This window comes from Condylura cristata, unplaced genomic scaffold, assembly GCF_000260355.1.
Source record: "Condylura cristata isolate star-nosed mole 26May11 unplaced genomic scaffold, ConCri1.0 scaffold00010, whole genome shotgun sequence".
Taxonomy (NCBI): domain Eukaryota; kingdom Metazoa; phylum Chordata; class Mammalia; order Eulipotyphla; family Talpidae; genus Condylura; species Condylura cristata.
In genome coordinates, this window is record NW_004567111.1 from 6,047,392 (window position 1) to 6,065,925 (window position 18,534).

The 18,534-nt window shown below is 55.5% G+C and overlaps 1 protein-coding gene across 1 annotated transcript in view; it reads right to left on the minus strand.

The window, feature by feature from the left end:
* FARP1 (FERM, RhoGEF (ARHGEF) and pleckstrin domain protein 1 (chondrocyte-derived)) overlaps nt 1–18,534 on the minus strand; it is a 225,041-nt gene that overhangs the window by 39,006 nt on the left and 167,501 nt on the right. Inside the window, exons 6-13 of the mRNA XM_004680293.2 lie at nt 15,403–15,500; nt 10,182–10,296; nt 9,351–9,498; nt 7,279–7,374; nt 5,732–5,895; nt 4,614–4,682; nt 3,073–3,148; nt 1,769–2,018 (exon numbers count right to left, since the gene is read on the minus strand). Coding sequence (XP_004680350.1) covers nt 1,769–2,018; nt 3,073–3,148; nt 4,614–4,682; nt 5,732–5,895; nt 7,279–7,374; nt 9,351–9,498; nt 10,182–10,296; nt 15,403–15,500 — 1,016 coding nt within the window. The remainder of the gene's footprint in view (nt 1–1,768; nt 2,019–3,072; nt 3,149–4,613; nt 4,683–5,731; nt 5,896–7,278; nt 7,375–9,350; nt 9,499–10,181; nt 10,297–15,402; nt 15,501–18,534) is intronic.

Genomic DNA, 18,534 nt, shown 5'->3' on the forward strand with positions numbered 1-18,534 from the left:
CCTCCTGGACAACAGCGCTACCGCAAGGTCTTCCTTTCCTTGCATCATCGCTCAGAAGCATTTCTGTGCTTGACTGAGATCCTGGCCGCCGGTCACACTTATCAAAACAAAACTTTAACTTGACCCACCAAGACAAACCCAAAGCACAGCAGCCACCCCATGCAAGTTCAGATCACAAAGAGCTGACCACCTTTCGAACTTTTATGCGAAATCACAAGAGAATAGCTTCCAATTCTGCCCATTGAAATATTCATTATTCTTGACTACGATTTCACCCACACTTGATCTCCGCAAACAATCAACTTACATTTGGCCTTGAATTTTGTCAATTTCTCATTTGATGAGGCACAGAAAAGCAGCCCTCCTCTTAAAGAAGGGGGGGAAAGTGAAACAGACACCTTTCCCGGAATCTCAACGACAGTCAGCCCCAACACCCAGGCAAGGGGAGGGTGATGGACATAATCAGACACAGCAGGAACCGACCGGACACGTGATCGGCTAGGAACAAAGACCATCTTCCCAGGCTTCACCCTGAGAGATAAACCTGCTCCTGGCATTTTGATCACGATGTGCTGCTTATCTTGTCCACCTTATTTCGGAAAGCAAGTTTTGTTTTTCTTGGGCGTTTTAGAAGCTAGGCAGGCCCTCTACAGTCAAACATGCGCCTGTCCCAAACTTTCTCACAAATGTTGACTACAAATTAACGTGTCACTAGAACACATCATCTCTACTGAAACCCTGGACACCTGACTCCCGGCGGCCAAGACTTCCACACGCGACTTCTAACCTCAGTCCTCCTCCTCTCGCTCCTCACGCAGACGCAGGCCACCCAAGGAGTCCTTACTTCTGGGCATGGGAGGGGAGCCGAGCGCCCCGGGGTTACAGAACATCAGGTGCGGGCTCGAGGGGCTCCCCATCTCACAGTCTGACTCGCCGGACTCAGTGCCACTGCTGGTGGAGCTCTGGGTCGCGTGCAGGGGTGCCGGCTGGCCCCCCGCACCGCTGAGGGCACACACTGAGGGCAGGGTGGGCATCTTTGAGATCGGGCCCACCGGGGGCGCCCCGTTAGCCAGCACCCGGCCTTCCGAACCAGCCAGGCCGGCCAGCCCCGCCCTCCCGCGGCCATCCAGGTACCCCAGGGCCTCCGGGGCGGCTGCCACCTGGCTGAGGATGAGCGGGTCTGTCTCGGACTTATTGTACGGACTCCGAAGGTGGCGCAAGTATGGCCTGCGAGAGGTCGGGGAGCAGTGCTCGGGGAGAGGCCCCTGGCCGGGGAGATCGTCTTCTCCCAGATTCCTCTCTCTCGGGTCCTGCCCGTTTCCCGAAATATAGCCCTGAGACCCGGTCCTGTCCCAACTCCTGTTTGGACTTGAGCTTCTGCTGCTGGGAGACAACGGGGTGCTCAGGGGACTGCGAGCGCTCAAGCCCTGGAAAATCTCGTCTATCAGAGAGCTATGTCTGGGGAGGCAGGGGCTCCCGCTAATATCAAAGGTGACGTCTGCTGAATCGTCATCGAGGAATTCTCTGGAAGGAGGCCAGGACGACTTCACAGACTGGGGGGAGGCCCTGCACCTCGCCTCTCCTCCTCGCCTCTCCTCCCTGGAGAGCAGATAGACACCACTGGTCACATCACCCTCCTCATTGTCATTTGTCTGGGCGCGCGACCGGGACGCGGGCTCCCTGAGCAGGTCGTATTCGCTATCTACGTCACTGCAGTCAATGAACGGAATGGAGGCGCTGCTGCCCCGAGTGGCCCGGGATGCTGGACCTGTGCTTGGCTGCGGGGGCTGAGCTTTACTCTGCTGGGTCCTATCCTTAACGACCTCCTCCTCTTCCTCCGGCGTGGCCGGGGCGGCTCCGTCGGCCTGCTTGTTACCCCCTGGGCTGCGGCGTGGAGCGGGGCTGGCGGGCGGCCTGCCCGGGTCCTGGGACGCGAGCGGCTCCTGGGTCCGCCGGCCGCGCTGGGCCCCCGGGGACTCGGCGCCGTCTCTGAGGGTGGAGCTGGCGCTCTGCAGGGCCTGGGGTGGGAGCAGAAAGGACAAGGGGAAGGGGAGAGAAGAGGGAGACTGTTACGTCAGAGCTGGAGAGCGCGTGCAGATTCTGAGCTAACGGCAGCTTCTCCTCCAGCTGCAAGAGGCCCAGCGGATGGTCACCGCGAGGTTCCCCGCCCCGAGCCGCGTGGCACCGGTGGCCGTGAGCGGGCTGGGACAGGGACGACTTCTCCGGGCGTGGAAGCCCTTTGGCAGTGCAGGTCCCCAGAGCAGCCGTGAGGGACACCTGGAGCACGTGCGGCCCACAGCGGGGCCACCTGGGGGAGGCGGGCAGGGAGAGGAAGAGAGCCCACCCCAGGACCCCCGCCCCCCCCAAAGACCAGCTGACAGATTTCAGACAAAAGCTGCTGCCTGCGCTTCGGCAGGCAGGCGGGACAGGTCGAGGCCGTCCTTGGACTCAGTGAAACCTGCTTCGTGTTCTTCCCCCGCAAAGTTCTTATTCTCTGGCCGAGAAAACCCCAGCAACTCAGCCAGAGACCAGCTCCAGGGAAAAGAGCTCCCGGGAGCACAGGCGGAAAGGTCTCTAAGGTCGCTGTGTCGTAACACACACCCTGGGAACTCACCACCCAGCTTCTGCCAGCAGAAGGCCTTGATCTTGGCCCCGGGCGGGAGCTGCGCCCGTAGGTGGCATTCAGGTCTCCCTCGCTTAGCACAAACACGCTCACTTAACCGGAGGGTGGACTCAGCTCTCTCGGCTCCCTACCAGCCTCTGCCTCCACCCTGAGCGGGGCCAACAGAGCCCACTTTCAGTGGCACAGAGCCGGGCACAGAAGACGGACGGTCCGCTGACAAAGGACGTGGTGCCCAACTCCGCTGAGCCCAGGCGGGGAGCACGAGGGGGTGGGGTGGGGGACAGGGCGTGTTCTGGCCCAAGGCGGGAGCACGCAGCTCCACTGTGTTCTCTTAACATGCCCGTAGAGGGGAGCCCGAGAGCTGCAGAGCGAGATCTGGGACCAGAGCTCAGCGGAGGAGGCGGGGCGGGCACAGTGCTGTGATGCCAGGGTGCCTGGCGGCTACTGACTTGCTTTGGCACTTCTGAGTTCAGCTCCACGGGCTGCGCGGACAGGCTTCGGACGGAGTGGATCCTGCTGTGTTTCCTGGGGACATTGCAGAGATGGTTGGCGTTAGCGGAGTGGGTTGTTTTCTTTCAGTGAAAAGTACCAGCACGAGGCCCCTGCCTCCATCATAAAGACACCCAGAGCCGTCCTGGCAAACGCTGCCAACAGAGAGACCCACCGTTCCTGCACCAACGGTGTGGCTGGTGCGTGACCTGCACCGTGCGTAAGGCGCTCGGCAAGGCTCTCTGCCAGGCGGCGAGGCCGAGTCGCAAACAACGCTCTGAGACACCGAGTCCGTCTTTTGGGAAAGGATTTTCTAGACGGATCCCACAGAGCAGACGACCATCGCTGGCTAATTCGCAGGGGTGGGCAGGAATGTTGCCCAGGCAAACTGTGACCTCCGGGGAGGGAGGAGGGAAAAGAGGCTGTTGGATCCAGGGGGCTGAGCCCCATCTGTAACAATGAGGACAAACAAAAGAGGAAGAACGTCCAGCGATTTGCCAGAATGTTCCTAGTTGTTCAGGAGCGGAAGTGGGTGTCTACTCTGTCCCTTGTCCTTTATTATAATTTATAAGTGTATTAGAATGGAAGAGATTGGTCTAAATCAGACCACATACACCCCAGAGGTCTGCCCCCCACCACCCCGTCTCCTGTAAGCTTTCATCTTGGTTCCCTTGGGAGCCTATATCCCGTCGGGGCAGGGCTGTGCACAAGGTCACCGTCAGGAGCCCAGCGACCAGCCAGGCACGCGACCCCTGAGCCGCAGGGCCATCTTCAAGTAGGGACTCACACAGCAGCGGCCTCCCTGAGGGGGCCTGAAGACCGAGTTAACACATAAAATAAGCTCCGATGTACTCATCCTGTTTGGTGTTTTATGATTTTTCTGATACTACGCATCTTTTCATCTCCACCATCTTTCCTCAAAAACTTTATAGAAATACTTTCACTTCCAGTGCCCAGATACTTAAGACCTTAGGATCTCAGGGGTTAAGGCTCAGTGCTATGAAGCTATCAGCAGCCACTGCAGCAGGAGTTCGATCCCCGGCCAGGGAGGTGACCCACATGGTGCAGCAGACCTCTCCCGTCTCTCCGCTGCTCCCCTCGGCGGTGGATTTCAGTAGATCCGCCTGTTCTGCTCCCCACCCTGGGGAATCCTCTCACCCCCCCGCACCCCTGGCCTAACCGCCGTTCTTACATGCATAAAAAAACAAAATAAATCTTAAAAACACCTAAAGCCTCACCAATGAGCAACTTACCCTTCACCCCACTGGATTTCCAGCTTCTCTCCCTTCCCCTGCCCTCAACCAGCTTCCTTGCTGGCTCGGTCCTCTCTGTCCGCCTATCTCACCTCTGTCCTCGGTCAGGGCCCCCAGCCCACCACGACCCTTGCCCAGACTGGGGTGCAGCAGTAACTCGCTCACGGAGCCTGGACTAGGCAGCCACACCCTGGTACCCAGCCAGAACGCCTCTTCTCCCATGGGAAGTGGCGATGAGCAGGCCTTACCTTTCAAACTGCACCTTCTTATGTCCTCCTTCTTTAACATAGTCAAGAACCTGCTTCTGTGTCCGGCCGCTGAGAGCAAGGGGAGACAGGGGAGATGGGGAGGGGGCACCAAGGTGTTCTTACTACACATGCAGCAAGCAGCCATCACTCCACGCCCTCCCGCCCTCCCCCAGAGACGTGGGTTTTCCCAGCAAAGAAGGCCCTCTAAGGGGACCTGAATGTGGTCTGTTCTATCTCTGGGTATTTCCCTTCTGAATAACAGATGTTCAGCACACTGAACCCCGCCACCATTGTATGTTTGTTCATTCAGCAGCCCCCCAGAACCCCCCTCCCAGTGTCTGCATGCTTCCTGAAGGTGGGATTACTGTTAGATCCTCAATGCCGTTGAGGGTAATGGACATGTTAGGGGAGAAGGAACTCTACAGACACAGGTGTTGTATCTCCACCCCCACCCCAGACACTGGAATGACCACAGGGAGAATTTCTGGGACCTGAGGGTGGGGTTAAGCCACCAGCTTTGGTATAAAACCAGACATGTGGGCTTTGGGGGGGGTCTCTCAGCCTCTGTGGCTCATGGCTTATTTCTTGGCTTTTAACCAGCTCTCAGTATGCTATTGGGGTTCCAGGTCAGCAGAACTGGTAGGACACATTCACCAACTTAGCCCCCCCCACCTCTTTCCTTGAGTTATTCACTTCCCTTTCTTTTGTAAGTAAACCCACTATTAACCTTTCTGTGTGTGCCTGCAGTTGAATCTTTCAAGTTCCTGTAAGTGCATGGGTGAGGGCCCACAGCCAGGCAACCCAATTCACTCTGGGGTTGCCCTGTAACGGACTTCCATATTTGTTGAAAGAAAGAGTGGAAGAGCAAAGCGATGCGCATTTTGTGAAGCCCCAACTAAGTGTCCCTAAGGCACTTTTGCTTCTATAGAGTCTGAATGAGAAGTGCTAGGAGCTACGGAGCACCTAGCAGGGTGCAGACGGTCCTGGGGCCAAGGACGTTCCACAGAGCCAGGCCTGCTGGGGGCCTGCTGGGTCTGCCCAGTGGGCACCAGCCCAGCCATCACTTCTACCTCAGCTCCTCAGGTGGGGCGAATGCCGAGCCGGGACAGAGTGCTCACCTGAATCGGAACGATGAACCTCGACTGAAGAGGACGGGCTTTGGTTTGGGTTTGGGCTCTTCAAACAGTCTAAAAAAAGCATGATGCTCAACACAGATCTTCCAGAAGGACTTGCAGAAGTCTCGACTGGCCATGAGGAATTCCAAGGTGTCCTGGTACGAGCTCTAGAATGAGAAAATTCCACTCGGGTTTTTCCATGACCCCGACACGCCAGAGGTAGGAGCAAAGGGACAGAGCCGTCTACTTCATTACAGCGCGCGCACAATTTCACAAACTGAGTGCAATCACGCACAGGGCTGCTGCTCACGACAAAATGCAGCTGTCATTCAATGACTCTGCCCACAGAACCCCTGAGAGGAACCAACAGAAAGCAGGCAACTAAGCAGAAGCCAAAGCATGTCTCTTGACAGCATTCATCAACAAACTGTGTTTATTTGGCTTATGTCCCCGTTTTAAAAAAAAAGTGCAAATACTGAAATCCTTCTTTGTGGGCCTCCTTAAAAATCACAAACACAAGTCTTCTTTTTGTTTTCTCCCTCCTGATTCATGCTAAGTTTGAATGCTGGCCTTAAGTCTTTTTATTATCGAAAAGCATATGGGCCCCCTCCCCACCCCCCACCCCAGGGTGGCTCCACGGAACATACAGGACATGGACATACACTGGAGAGCTGAAAACTATCACTCAAAGTGGAAGGCTTCACGCCCTCTGATTCTGGGAAGGGGTTCTGGGATGTTTCTACCCCCCGCGTGAACGGCCCCAGTTTAAGTGGCTATGTTAAATAAACACAAGTGCCCACTGGCCCTGAGATTCCCAGCAGTTCCCACTCTTTGCAGGGCCCTCTCAGCTTCCGGCAGCGCAGGCCCAACTCACAAGCCCCACTGCGATTCTTCACTTGCAAGCCAGCGCTTTGGAACTCAAAAGCATTTCTCACGGAAAGCCGCTCTGCTGGCCAGGCCAGAAGAGTGCCCTCAATCCACATGGAAGTGGCCATCTCAGCCCGAACTGCCATTTACAATCTCTTTTTCCCATGGGAAGAGGCCCCCAGGCGCACAGAGTTCATCTCCACATCACCCCCCCCCCTTCTAGCAGGCGAAGATGCTGCTGTTGCTCGTCCTTGCCCTGTTCTTGGTGAGAGGGGCATCCAAATTTAGAGCTTTCTGGGAGTCGTGGGAAGGGTCTGATAAGGCAGTGACAAGTGCTGTCGGGAGCGGAGACAAGAGCAGGGACGGCTGCTGAGTGGACGGGGCACAATGGAAGGGGGTGGAATGTTCTACGGGGTCCCCAGGTGGGCCAGAGGCTGGAGAGGCAGCTCGGGGTGGGCGGGAGGGGCTGGTCTGCAGTCAGCACTGCCCCTGGCAGACACTGCGCCTGTCCTTTGCAGGTACCTGTGCCTGAGGTGACAGTCACACAGCTGCTTACACATGTGTCTCCCCACAGACACTGGTGACACCCGAACAGCTGCCTGCCACGCCCAGGGCTGCCCCTTCAGCCAAAGCCCGCTCCACCCCCAGGCCTTCCAGGGGCCGCTCCTCCGGGGGTCACTTACATTGGCGTCCGGGCGCAGCTTGATGAGGAAGCGCTTTCTCTTGAAGCTCAATTTCCGCACCTTGGCCCAGTTGAAGGCGTTGATCTTAGTGAAGCCCTAGGAGACAGGGAGTACCGCTGGGCCCCTGCCTGGGGGCGCTGGGGGGCTGGCGGGCTGTGCTGTGGGGCGGGCAGCGAGGCCTCCGCTGGACAATCACAGGCCCCTGGCTGTGGGATGGCCCCGGCCCCCAGACCATGGTTTCTCACCAGCGATGCCACTGGCATTCGAACCAGGCTGGTCTCCAGGGAGAGGAGAGGCAGCTCAAGGTGACACAGAAATAAAGACCACAGCCCCCCTGCACTGGCAGTGCGGGGCGCAGGGTGCCAGGCGCTGTCTTCGGCGGCACAGCCTCGTCTCATCAACCCCCAGCACAGCCCCAGCAAGAGGGATTCACTACTGCATTGCGCAGAGTTGCTGAAGGCTGCACAGATGCCCCGGGGTGCCCGAGGTCAGGTGGGGTGTGCGGCAGAACCAGCTCCAAGCACAGCCTTGACCTGCAGCTGCTGTTAAACCCTCCGAAGCAGCACGGCAGTCACAGCAAGCCCACAGCCGCCCTGGGCTGGCCCCTGGCCGGCACTTGCAAAGCCGGCACAGGCCTGCGGAGCGTCTTCCGGGCTGGAGAACCGCCTGGGGGACGGACTCCGGAGGCTCCTGTGGAAGTGGGGTACATCCCGGGGAGGAGTACATGCCAGACCCCAGCTTCCATCTGTCGAGGACTCCCCTCGAGGCAACCAGGACCCCGGGGCCATTTACTGAAGTGGGTGGGTAGGCACCCGAGGGAGGCCCCGGCACAAAGACCCCCCAAGATCCGCCTCTGCCCGCAAGAACGTCACCGAGCCACTCTTAGCAGCGAGACGCCGTTAGCCTCGCTCAAAGCTGGTGAGTGGACAGAGCCGCTTCGCGCTCCCTGAACGATCTTCAGGAGTGTTTGGGGGCTCTGATGCCCACTCTCTCAGGCAGACAGCCACGTTTGGTGAGTCATTTTCTCATCGGATTACTGGCACAGGTCAAGCTCTTGCTCCCAGTGACGCCCGGTGACGCCCAGTGACGCCGCCCTCACCGCCCGGGGAGAGGAGATGTCCATCGGTGTCAGCACAAGCAGCTGATGCCCCAGCAGACACCCCGGGACTAGCTGTAAAACGTGTGGGGTGTCCCCACGCCCAGTGGCATGTGAAGAGGAGCTGTACATCACATGGCCCCCTCTAAAGCGGGGAGAATCTGACCCTACTTTGTGAGAAAGGCAGCTTCTTTCTTCACACCCTCTGAAACCGGAGCACAGAGCAGCCCAGTTGTTTAACAGGAAAGGGAACTTTTGGGGTGGGGTCAATACGCGGGTGGTCTGCTGTGCTGTGTGCTCCCCAGCCGTAGATGCCCGGGAACAGGCAACCGCACATCTCGACGTGGACATAACCTGCATGCCCGCTGGCCTGCCCCGGTGATCTGGGGAAGGACCAGGCGGGTCACCCCCACAGCCCCGTGCCCGAAAGGACACACTTCTCAGCAGGCAGGAGACCACCTCGTCCTTCAGAAAGACGCAGGCGAGGGCCCAGTCCAGTGTCCCCTTTGCTATGAACCTGCGTGGACGGTGACATTGCTGTGACTCGGCCGTAGCTCCAGAGACCACCCGGCGCTCCTCATGTTCACTTAGGCAGAGCCGAGTCATGAATAAGCTGATGGGCGGGACCGGAAGTGGGTCAAACGTACCCCCAACTAAGGAAGCTGCCTCCGTGGGGGTCTGGATTCTTGATGCCATTACACTCTGTTCTAAGCCTGGCTGGGGAGAGAGACAGCTTTCTCTCATTCTCCACAGTCACTAAATGCAAACCAAACTACAGTGAGGGACCCCCCAACCGGAGCAAGAGCAGATGGAGTGGAGCCTGGACGCTGAGGGCCTGGGAAACACAGGCCTGAGAGGGGGTGAGCTTCTGCCCGCTCCATCGCAGACGTCTGAACTGGGCCAGCCGAGCCGGGAAGCGGCGTCGAGGGCCCTGGGCTATCTCTCCATCACCGCGGGGGCCGGGCTGTGCTCTCACCTGAAACACTAGAATCCCAGTGTTGGCAACAGCCAGGTTGATCTTGGTGCCTTCCCTGTCCTTGGCCGGGTGCAGCCGGACCCCGTACATCTCCAGCCGGCGGGCAATCTCCAGGAGCTGGAAATCCGATTCTGCTGGTGTTTGTCCACTGACAAAACGAAAATTAAAGCAAAAGGCCAGGAGATTTGAATTCCCTGTGTCTATTAACTTGAGATTAAGCAGCTTCTCTTAGGAAATAAAAAGGCATTTCATGACAAACAAGGGCCCTCATCAGATGACACCCAAGCTCTCATTCATCACAACCCGGAGTCGAGGGGCCGGGTCAGAAGCTTTATGGCTCGTGTAACACAAAACCCAAACGTCTATCTAAACTTGCCCGGTTTTTTGGAATCTCGGTCTCCTTTAATGTCATACAAAAGCAAAACACAGTCACGTTCAAACACGTTTTCAGTCACTGACAATACACCTAGGCCTGCAAGCCAAGTTCAAGGTGCTCGTCACTCTGTCTCAGGACTCGAGAGCCTCCCTTCAAACAACAAAAACAAAAGGCAGAGAGACTCCTGGGACCATCTTTTTCACTGGTCTAAAAAAAAAAAAAAAAAAACTTGGAGCCGTTACAAAACTTTACAAAGCCCGAACTCTGTCCGTGGCTTGCTTATCAAGGCCTTTCTGGGTCTCCTGTTAACGGGTCTTGCGTGCTCCCCAATTCCCCAGCGTGGTGCCCTCTAATTCCAGGCCGACCTGCTCTCACAGGGAAGCTGTGCGCAAACCCATCCATCAAAAGGATAAAGACAAAGGTTCGGGGGACCTCGACCCAAGCATGCGACTTACATGTGGTTATGGTGAAATTCCACAATTTTGTCTTCTAGCGCATCCTGCTGAGGTACATACTTATTTTTTGCTAAGTGCTCTCTGTCTGATGCTTCATCAAAATCCCCGATCTCAGCTACAAAGAAGCAGAAGAGGAAGCATGTACATTAATACAACTTACTGCACGCCCAGGGGAATGTTCCCCAGCTCACCAGAAGCCTGCTGAGGACAGGAGGCCACCCCAGCTGGAGATGAGGTGAGGCTTTAGTCCTTGATCAGCCGCGCTACCTTTAACTGGGGGAGTGCTGGTTTCCAGCACTCCGTACGGAGGGGCTGGGTTCATGTCTCTCCAGAGGCAGGTCGCCACACCGCACCCACCACCTAAGTCCCCTAAGCGAGACCATATTTAACGACTGTAACAATGTAAGATGAGGTTCTACTCCTTCTCATCTTTCCAGTTGGAAAGAAGCTTCAGAATCCCCAGCTTTAACGCTCTCCACACTCCTGGACCGCTTCTCCTTCTTACCAAACGCAGCGTCACTCCTGTGCTAGCCAGAAGACTCTGTATCTGAGGTTTTACAAGATCAGTGCATGAAACGCTTCAATACAACAATTACTAACCACACCTCAAAAAGCTTTGTCATGTACAGATGACTGTAAATGGGTGTTAAAGAACTAATCTGTTTTATTTTTTTAAAAAAGATTTATTTATATTTGCATACAAGAACTGGGGTACAGGCACAGAGATGTGTGGAGGGTGAGAGGCTTCACCAGAGACAGCGCGGGGAGCAGAACAGGCAAATGGACGAAGCACACTGCTGAGGGGAGCAGCGGGCGGGTCAGGAGAGGTCTGCCGCGCCCTGTGGGTCAGCTCCCCAGCCGGGGATTGAACTCGTGCTGCAGTGGCTGCAGATTGTCTCACAGTGCTGCACTCTAACCTGCTGTGCGGCTGGGGAGGGCCCTAACCTATTTATTTAAAATAATTATTAAGCTTCTCATAGTCCTGCTGTCAGAAATGACAGCTCAGATGGCAAATTCTTATCAGTTGGAAGCATATTTTTTTCACGTAGCCGCGACAGTAGTTTCCAAGTGGCCGTAATCTGGATCTTCAAAGGCTCGAGCTGCCAAACAGTGACTGCACTTCCCACCAAAGCCAGCGCAGTTCCCGTCAGCACGACACCTCGGCACGGCAGCCCTTTCTTTAGATGGTGCAGCCGTCGCACTGAGCCGAGTGGGGGGGGGGGTCGCACCCCACGACACAGCGCAGCTGCTCTGTGTCACAGCGAGTGAACGCTCACCGTGGTGTTTCCTCAGCCCTGTGCAGCCGGCGGCCACAGCCTGCCCACGGCGCCCCCGGGCCCGAGGGGTGTGGCCTCCACGCGCCACGGATCACACCCGGAAAGAACCTTCTCTCTGCCCAAGCAGGGCCCACTCACCAGGCCCCCTGCGTGGCCACTGGAAAGTCACCCAGCCACTAGCCGGCCAGTACCAGGTCGGTAATGCTATTCCAGAACTGTCTTTCCTGGACCGACCTCTCTCTCCCTACGTCAGTAAAGGGGCCCCGGCTTATGACAGCGAACGGCGCAAAGGTGTGGCCTCCCCCTCACTGGCCCCTGGCTGACGGCGGCACTGACCTGTCCGCAACTCCTCCATTCTGGACCTGAGCAGTGTACCTCGTTTTCCTCGTTTGCGGTAACTGTGGTCGCCCTGACAGGGAGTGAACAAGCCCTGACCCATGTCCTGGGGGCCACTGGGGCTGGGATTCTGCCCAACGCCTGACACGCCTCCCTTTCCCCTCTGATGCTTGCAAGACATCACCTTTGCGTCCCTTGTCCTCCATCCGCAGACTCTGGCCAGCAGCTCCATCACTCAAGCCCGAAGACGCTCACCATGAGCCTAGTTAGCATTTACCGGCCTCCTGCCGGCACGTCGCAGCCCCCCTGCTCCTAGGGACACTCGAGAGCACCGAGCCCCCGCTCAGGGCCATCAGACCGGGGACATCGCACTGAGCTACGACCACCTGGAACCAACCGGACCACGAAGGACGCCGGCCTACCTGTGAAAGCTGACCTGGGAGGACGCACCGTCCGTGGGGTGGAGCGTGCTGAGCACTGACCAAGAGAGCACCCCAAGTGCTGGTTTTACACCCCACACGCTGGGGGTTACAGATGATTGGAGCAAGTATATATTAATCTGCAAATACACACTGCAAATCACGAAGCTTGCTGCACACAGGAAACGACATCAGTCCTGGTTTTTACGAGCTTCAAGGTTGCCTACTTGCAAGTATGGATTTTCTAACTCTCTTTTTCATAGTTGGATGTGAGAGGCGAGAATCCCAGCTCTGCCCTGTCCACACAGTGAAGCTGGCCCCTGACGTTTGATGGCAGCCTGTGACCGCAAATTGCCTTTCTCCCCCTGTGCTCTCCTCTTGGAAAGATAAAAACAGGCTCCTCCTGATGTTTGGAGAGAACCAAAAAGTTTTTCAGATGTGATGTAACATTCTAAAATGTTTTATGGCAAAGTGTCATGTTAGGAATACACTACATTCCTTAGCAGTCCAGTCACAGCAAAAAAGGGGGGCCCCATCCCCACTCTTTCCTGCGATTCTGCTGAACGCAACCTCACGCGGGCTGCTGGCGCAGGCCTGTGGGCAGCCCTGCTGGGCTCGAGCTACTTTTACATCCAGGCTCCTCTTGTTCAGCTCGTCCAACTTAGCTGAGACAGTCAGAGAAAAAGAAAAGTCTGAAATCCTGTATCTGAGCAGTGACAGAGGAGCAAGGGAAGAAATCGAGGTGCCTGGAACACGGCCCCGCACATTCGAATGGACGACAGGGGACTGGGACCCCAAACCAGACAGCACAGACGGGGAGGAGCCCAGCTCAGAGGAGGCCACGCTCCCTGGCGCCCACAGAGCTGCAGGCGGGAGGCGAGTGGAGTCCCCACGCCTCAGAGTCGCAGACACAGTGAGTGGCGAGCCATTCACGTGGGCGCTGCTCACAGAGGACTCTGGAATCCGCCCTTCTGTGCTTGAGTGCACAGGAGGCTGAAAGTGTAGAAACGGGGATCTGTAAGTCCTGAGCCTCTAAAAATACCGCTGTCTCAGGGCCGAGCACCCAACTGCATGGGAGCGGCCGGGGAGCTCGGCTGAGTCTCGGGGACCTGGCTCTCGGGCACCCTGGCCCGGGGTGTCTGGGGCAGCAGGCCCAGGGCACGGCACACTGTCTGCTGGGGACTGGCGACCCTGCGCACCCCACACGTGAGCGCCACTGTGTTACAGGACGCAGGAAAGGAAGCCTACAGGAAGAAAGGGGGGAGAGCCTACTGGCATCAGGGGTATCTGGGAGCCTCTAACTCTCTTACTGAAAACGTTGGCGACAGACATTTTTAGGAAGTTCTGCTCCAATAAGGAAGCTTCAGGTTTAAGTTGCTCCTTGCTTGGAAAGGGGGATTGCGTCAGGGATGAAGGAAATGAGCAACGCTGATGCAATACCTGACCAGTATTGGCATCGCACTATTATTTAATTTTCAAGATCTTATGAAAAAGATTCCATTATCCTCTAGTTCTTTTTATTTTTTTAAATGTATTTATTTATGCACACAGAACTGGGAACTGGGGTATAGGCCAGAGGTGCAGGGGGTGAGAGGATTCACCAGAGACAGAGTGGGGAGCAGAACAGGCCGACTGACGAAGTCCACTGCTGAGGGGAGCAGCGGGCGGGTCAGGAGAGGTCTGCAGCGCCCTGTGGGTCACCTCCGGGGCTGGTGATCAAACTCGCACTGAAGCGGCTGCGGCCAGCTTACAGTACTTGTCCTACCCCGTGGCACACCTGGCCTGTCCTCAAGTTCTAAAAGAAACACGAGCTGGGGGCTCAGAAACCTGCTGTAACCATCGACTCACAGGTCGCAGGTCTGCCTGACGCAAACTCTTTTCCCTCTTCCCACTACCACCAGGCGAGGCCAGGAGACCACCATGAAAAGGGGATTCAGTGTCCCACAGAATCCTCATCAGTGAAGCGAGCATAGTCACGACCCCGAGCTGGTGAGGTTGCTTTGAGGATTAAACAAGGTAACACGCAGTCCTGGAACCCAGGTTTGACGACGATACTTCTGTGTGGGCTGCTTTTCTTTTCTCACGTCGTTATTTTCAAATTGATAAGAAAATACCCATCTGCTAAGACTGCCAGATATTCACTAATGGCTGCATACAAAATAGAAGCTGCTAAGCACCATCTATAGAAATGCCTCGTCCTATGAGACTAAGGTCACCACCAGGACAGACACTTCCCATAAACCTCTGGGAGTCTTGTCAACTGGGCAGGTGGCAGGTGGGATGGACATTTTAAAATGGAAGGAGCGCACATCTTTGTGGATGTTGAGTGGACCTACGCAGAGACTCCTCTCCTGAAATGTATGTACAGTCTACTTCAAGCGCCTTCTGCTGTGGCTAAGCGGAAACCCAAATGTGCAGGTGTGTGGTCAGCCTTGGAAGTTTGTCTAGATTGAGAAAGTTAAAAAATCTCATTTCTAAGATCACTATTCAGAACAGCTTCCTGCGTCTCTGAGTTCTACAGAGGAGACAGCAGAGAAGCCTCCAACAGGTGTATGTCTCACAGCTACAGTAACGCGGTGAACGACGAAAGTTAACCCAAGAGGACGGGCAGATCAGGCTTAATCTACCTGACTGTGTCCATCCTGCTTCTCCTTTGAGACAAGTGAGGTATCAACAGTGTGCCGGACCCTGTGATAGGAGGAGAAGGAGACCAGAGGGCGGGAGGCATGGGCTGCAGGCAGGTGCACCTTGGGCCCTCCCTGGTGGTGCAGCGGATTAAAACACAGCACTATGAAGCAATCTGAGCCGCTGCAGCACGAGTTTGCTCCCCGGCCAGGGAGGTGACCACATGGGCAGCAGACCTCTCCTGACCCGCCCGCTGCTCCCCTCAGCAGTTTGTTTCAGTACCTCTGCCTGTTCTGCTCCCCACTCTGTCTCTGGTGAATCCTCTTACTGCCTAGCCTGCACTTCTGGCCCCAGAACCCCAATTCTTGTATGCATAAATGAATAAATCTTTAAAAGAATAAAATACAGCAGAAAGCTAGGAGCCGCTTTCTACACGGAAGCGCTCACACCAACAGCAAACAGCACAAAATGTGAGGGTTGTTCCCAGTGGGTGTCAGTGATCCCCTTTCAGCCCGGTCGAGGCGATATTCCCGCATGACGCTGCGGGGAGCCGGGACGACTTACACTGTACAATGTGCGAGATCAAAAGCGCAGTGCTGGTGTCGTTACACGTCAGCCGGCCCTGAGCCAGGTCCTGCTTCACCTGCAGAGCAAACAGGTACCTGCAACATAAGCAGAGATGGGCATCAGCGGCGGGCGGGCGGTCCTGGCAGCCTGTCCACAGGGAGCAGCCGAGGGCAGGCGGAGACCAGGGAACGAGAGTTTGCACCCGTGGCAGGGCGGGCCTGGGGCCCTCGCTGACTGTGGTGTAAACTCACCACACCGAAGATAAAGCAAGACCCCAGCCGCTGTCATTTCACACAAGCAGTATGCTGCACTTTGTATGCAGAGACATCACCCTGAGTGCCCGAGACAGTAACTTACCCCTGCATATTCTGGCAGGGCACAGCAACCACTGAAATTAAAAATTCCCTCTGGGTTTACTGTATCACAAGGCATTGAAACATCCGAACAAATCCAAGTCTGGGCAGTGAGGCAGCTCTTGCCCCTTCACTTCTTTGGGCTGCTAGAGCAACCGGTCAGGCGATTAAATAAGAGAGTCTTTCCCAGGCAGGCGCTGCTACAGTGCAGCCATCTCCTGTCAGATACAACTGGCCCAGCAGGCAAACATCACGTGCGACCTCTGGGGGGCTGCAGCACGCACCCACGTCCAGCTCTGCAGGTGCCTGGCGCGTCTGCAGGCGTGTGGACAGCACTGGGAATTGGAGCAAGCAGTGGGCACTAGCCCGGGAGAGGCAAGCCCAAGCCGTGCCCGGCAAGCCTGGGCATGTGGGTGGCACAAACCCGGCACACGCTATGTTCTCTAACTGGAACAGCTGGCGGGAGCCTGGGATGGGGTCTTCGCTGGCCCTGGGCTCACTCCCCGCCACGCTGACACCCTGCTGTGGGCTTACAGTCCAGAGTGGTGATGCTCCGCCACATCTCTCGAGCAGAAGTCTGGGTAATGTCACTGCCTGGACAGCCCCCCCACAATTGATGCTCTGTGTGATGCTTCAGTGCAAATCATGTCTCGTAGGGCCTGGTGGTTGCTGGATAACACACTGACGCTGAGTGAGGCGGGATCCCACCTGCTCGCAAGCTGGCTGGTGTCCATTCTGGAGGGCTACCTGGCCTCGGTGAGCCCTGGCGGCTTCCACAAAGGTAGCAGCCAGCTACCTTTAATTTTTTTTAACAAGTTAAATATACTCAAAAATGGCTTCAAGGCTCAGACAATAACAGTATTTTATTGTGAGAGGAAGAGCTTTGTCAGTGGAATAGGAAAGGCAACGATATCCTTTTGGTGTGAAATATTTCCTTAGCCTCTTCTAAAAAGCCCCAGGTGCCAGAGTTGCAAAAGCCAATTTACTAACAATCTATTTCTTTCATATTGTAGGAAAAAGCAAGGAAGTATATTTGGTGAAAAAGAAGAAAGGCATTTTTCAATCAAGGAAATAAAACTATGTGATGTTACGACTAATTCAAAAATATCAAGTTTTTAGAAAGATATTGAGCTGTTTTGTCCATTGCTGAGGGAAGGTCTCAGAAGCAACCTTTAGTGATTTGATCTCTGGCTTCTCCAACTACCCACCGGAAGGCACAGGCATACGTCCGTGGAGAAATGGCAGATTCGCACACCTGCACCATCCTGCCATGAGGGAAGCAGGGCAGCTTCCCCGGGTAAGCAGGTTGCATTAAAAAGGCAAAAGAAACATCTCAAAAAGGGGTATCCACTGGCCAGTGCGGTCACTGCTGGGTAGTAAAAGACTATACTGATTCAGAACATAATGCGCAGATGAAACTTCGTAAATCTATAAGCAATACTCAAGAGAAGGAAGAAGGGAATGCAGTTCTGTGCGAGAACACCAGGCAAGCAATTTCATACTCAAAAACTAGAAACCCAAGTGAAAAATTGGGCATGTCACCTGCTGTCCAGCAGGAAGGCCAGGTAGTCCATGCAGGTGGAGCCAAGTGCTACCTTACAGGGGTGGGATGACTCGTGATGGAGCAGGAATAACAGAATTGGAAAATCCTGACTAGGGCCTCTGTGATGGCACAAAGAGTTAAGCCACAGCACTGTGAAGCTGTCGGCAGCCGCTGTGACAGGAGTTCAACCCCCAGCCAGGGAGCTGACCCACGTGGCGCAGCAGACCTCTCCTGTCCGGCCTTTAAAGAAGTGGTTCATTCGACCAAGGCTGTCTTGGTGTGAGACCCTCCAGGAGCAGGGCGTTTGCAGAGACAAAGCAACAGGACTTGACTTCACCGTGGAAAGGTCAGAAAGTTACGGTGTCACCTCCACACTCAACCCGGCGTCCTGATCAAGTAGAAAGCGCTCAGAGGGAGGGTTCCAGCCAGATGTATTTGACTGAAACTCCTCCAGCTGTAAGAACTAACGCCCAGTGCTTGGGAAATGTAGAGACAGAGGAGCAAACGAGAACGCAAGGACGCTGCTCACCAAATCCCGGAGGCAGGATGGGTCTCGTTTCTTCAACAAGGGGACATCGTGAATCTAAGAATGAGGACTGCGGATGCAGAACACCCGCGAGCACAGTAAGGAGACACACGTGGCTCTCCAGAGGCGCCACTGAGATGTGTGGGTCAAGTGCAGAAAGTGGACCGTGGCCGGGAACGGGATGAGATGAGAAGTCCCTGGGGAGGCCCAGAGAAAATTCAGGAAGGAAACCACACGTGCTGGCAGTGACATAATGGCTGGGCAGGCGGCGGAGTCTCTCGTGTGTATATTTCACAGCCTGCCCCAAATGTTTTTTTTTTTAAATTAAAAACAAAAAGAGCTTAATTAAACAAGACCAACCACAGAGACTTCCGTAAGAAAGAAACGAGGTGGCATATGGAAAGCACAGCGCTCCTAACAGAAACATTCAAGAGGAGCTAGCATGCTTTTATGAGTGTACAAAAATACGTCCCTTTCGAATGACCTTTCAAGTCATTTCGAAAATGCCCTTAAGAACCAAGAACTACAGGGGGCGATCCTGTCATCAGCAAATAAACGAACAGAAAGACAAGAGCTAAACCCGAAGAAAACCACCCCCAGACCAACCAGCTGAGAAAATAGCGGACCTCTGTGTAACCTCCGGCTTAGGACTAGGGGCTCAGGTTAGGATGAAGGGCTCAGGTTAGGACTAGGGGCTCAGGTTAGGA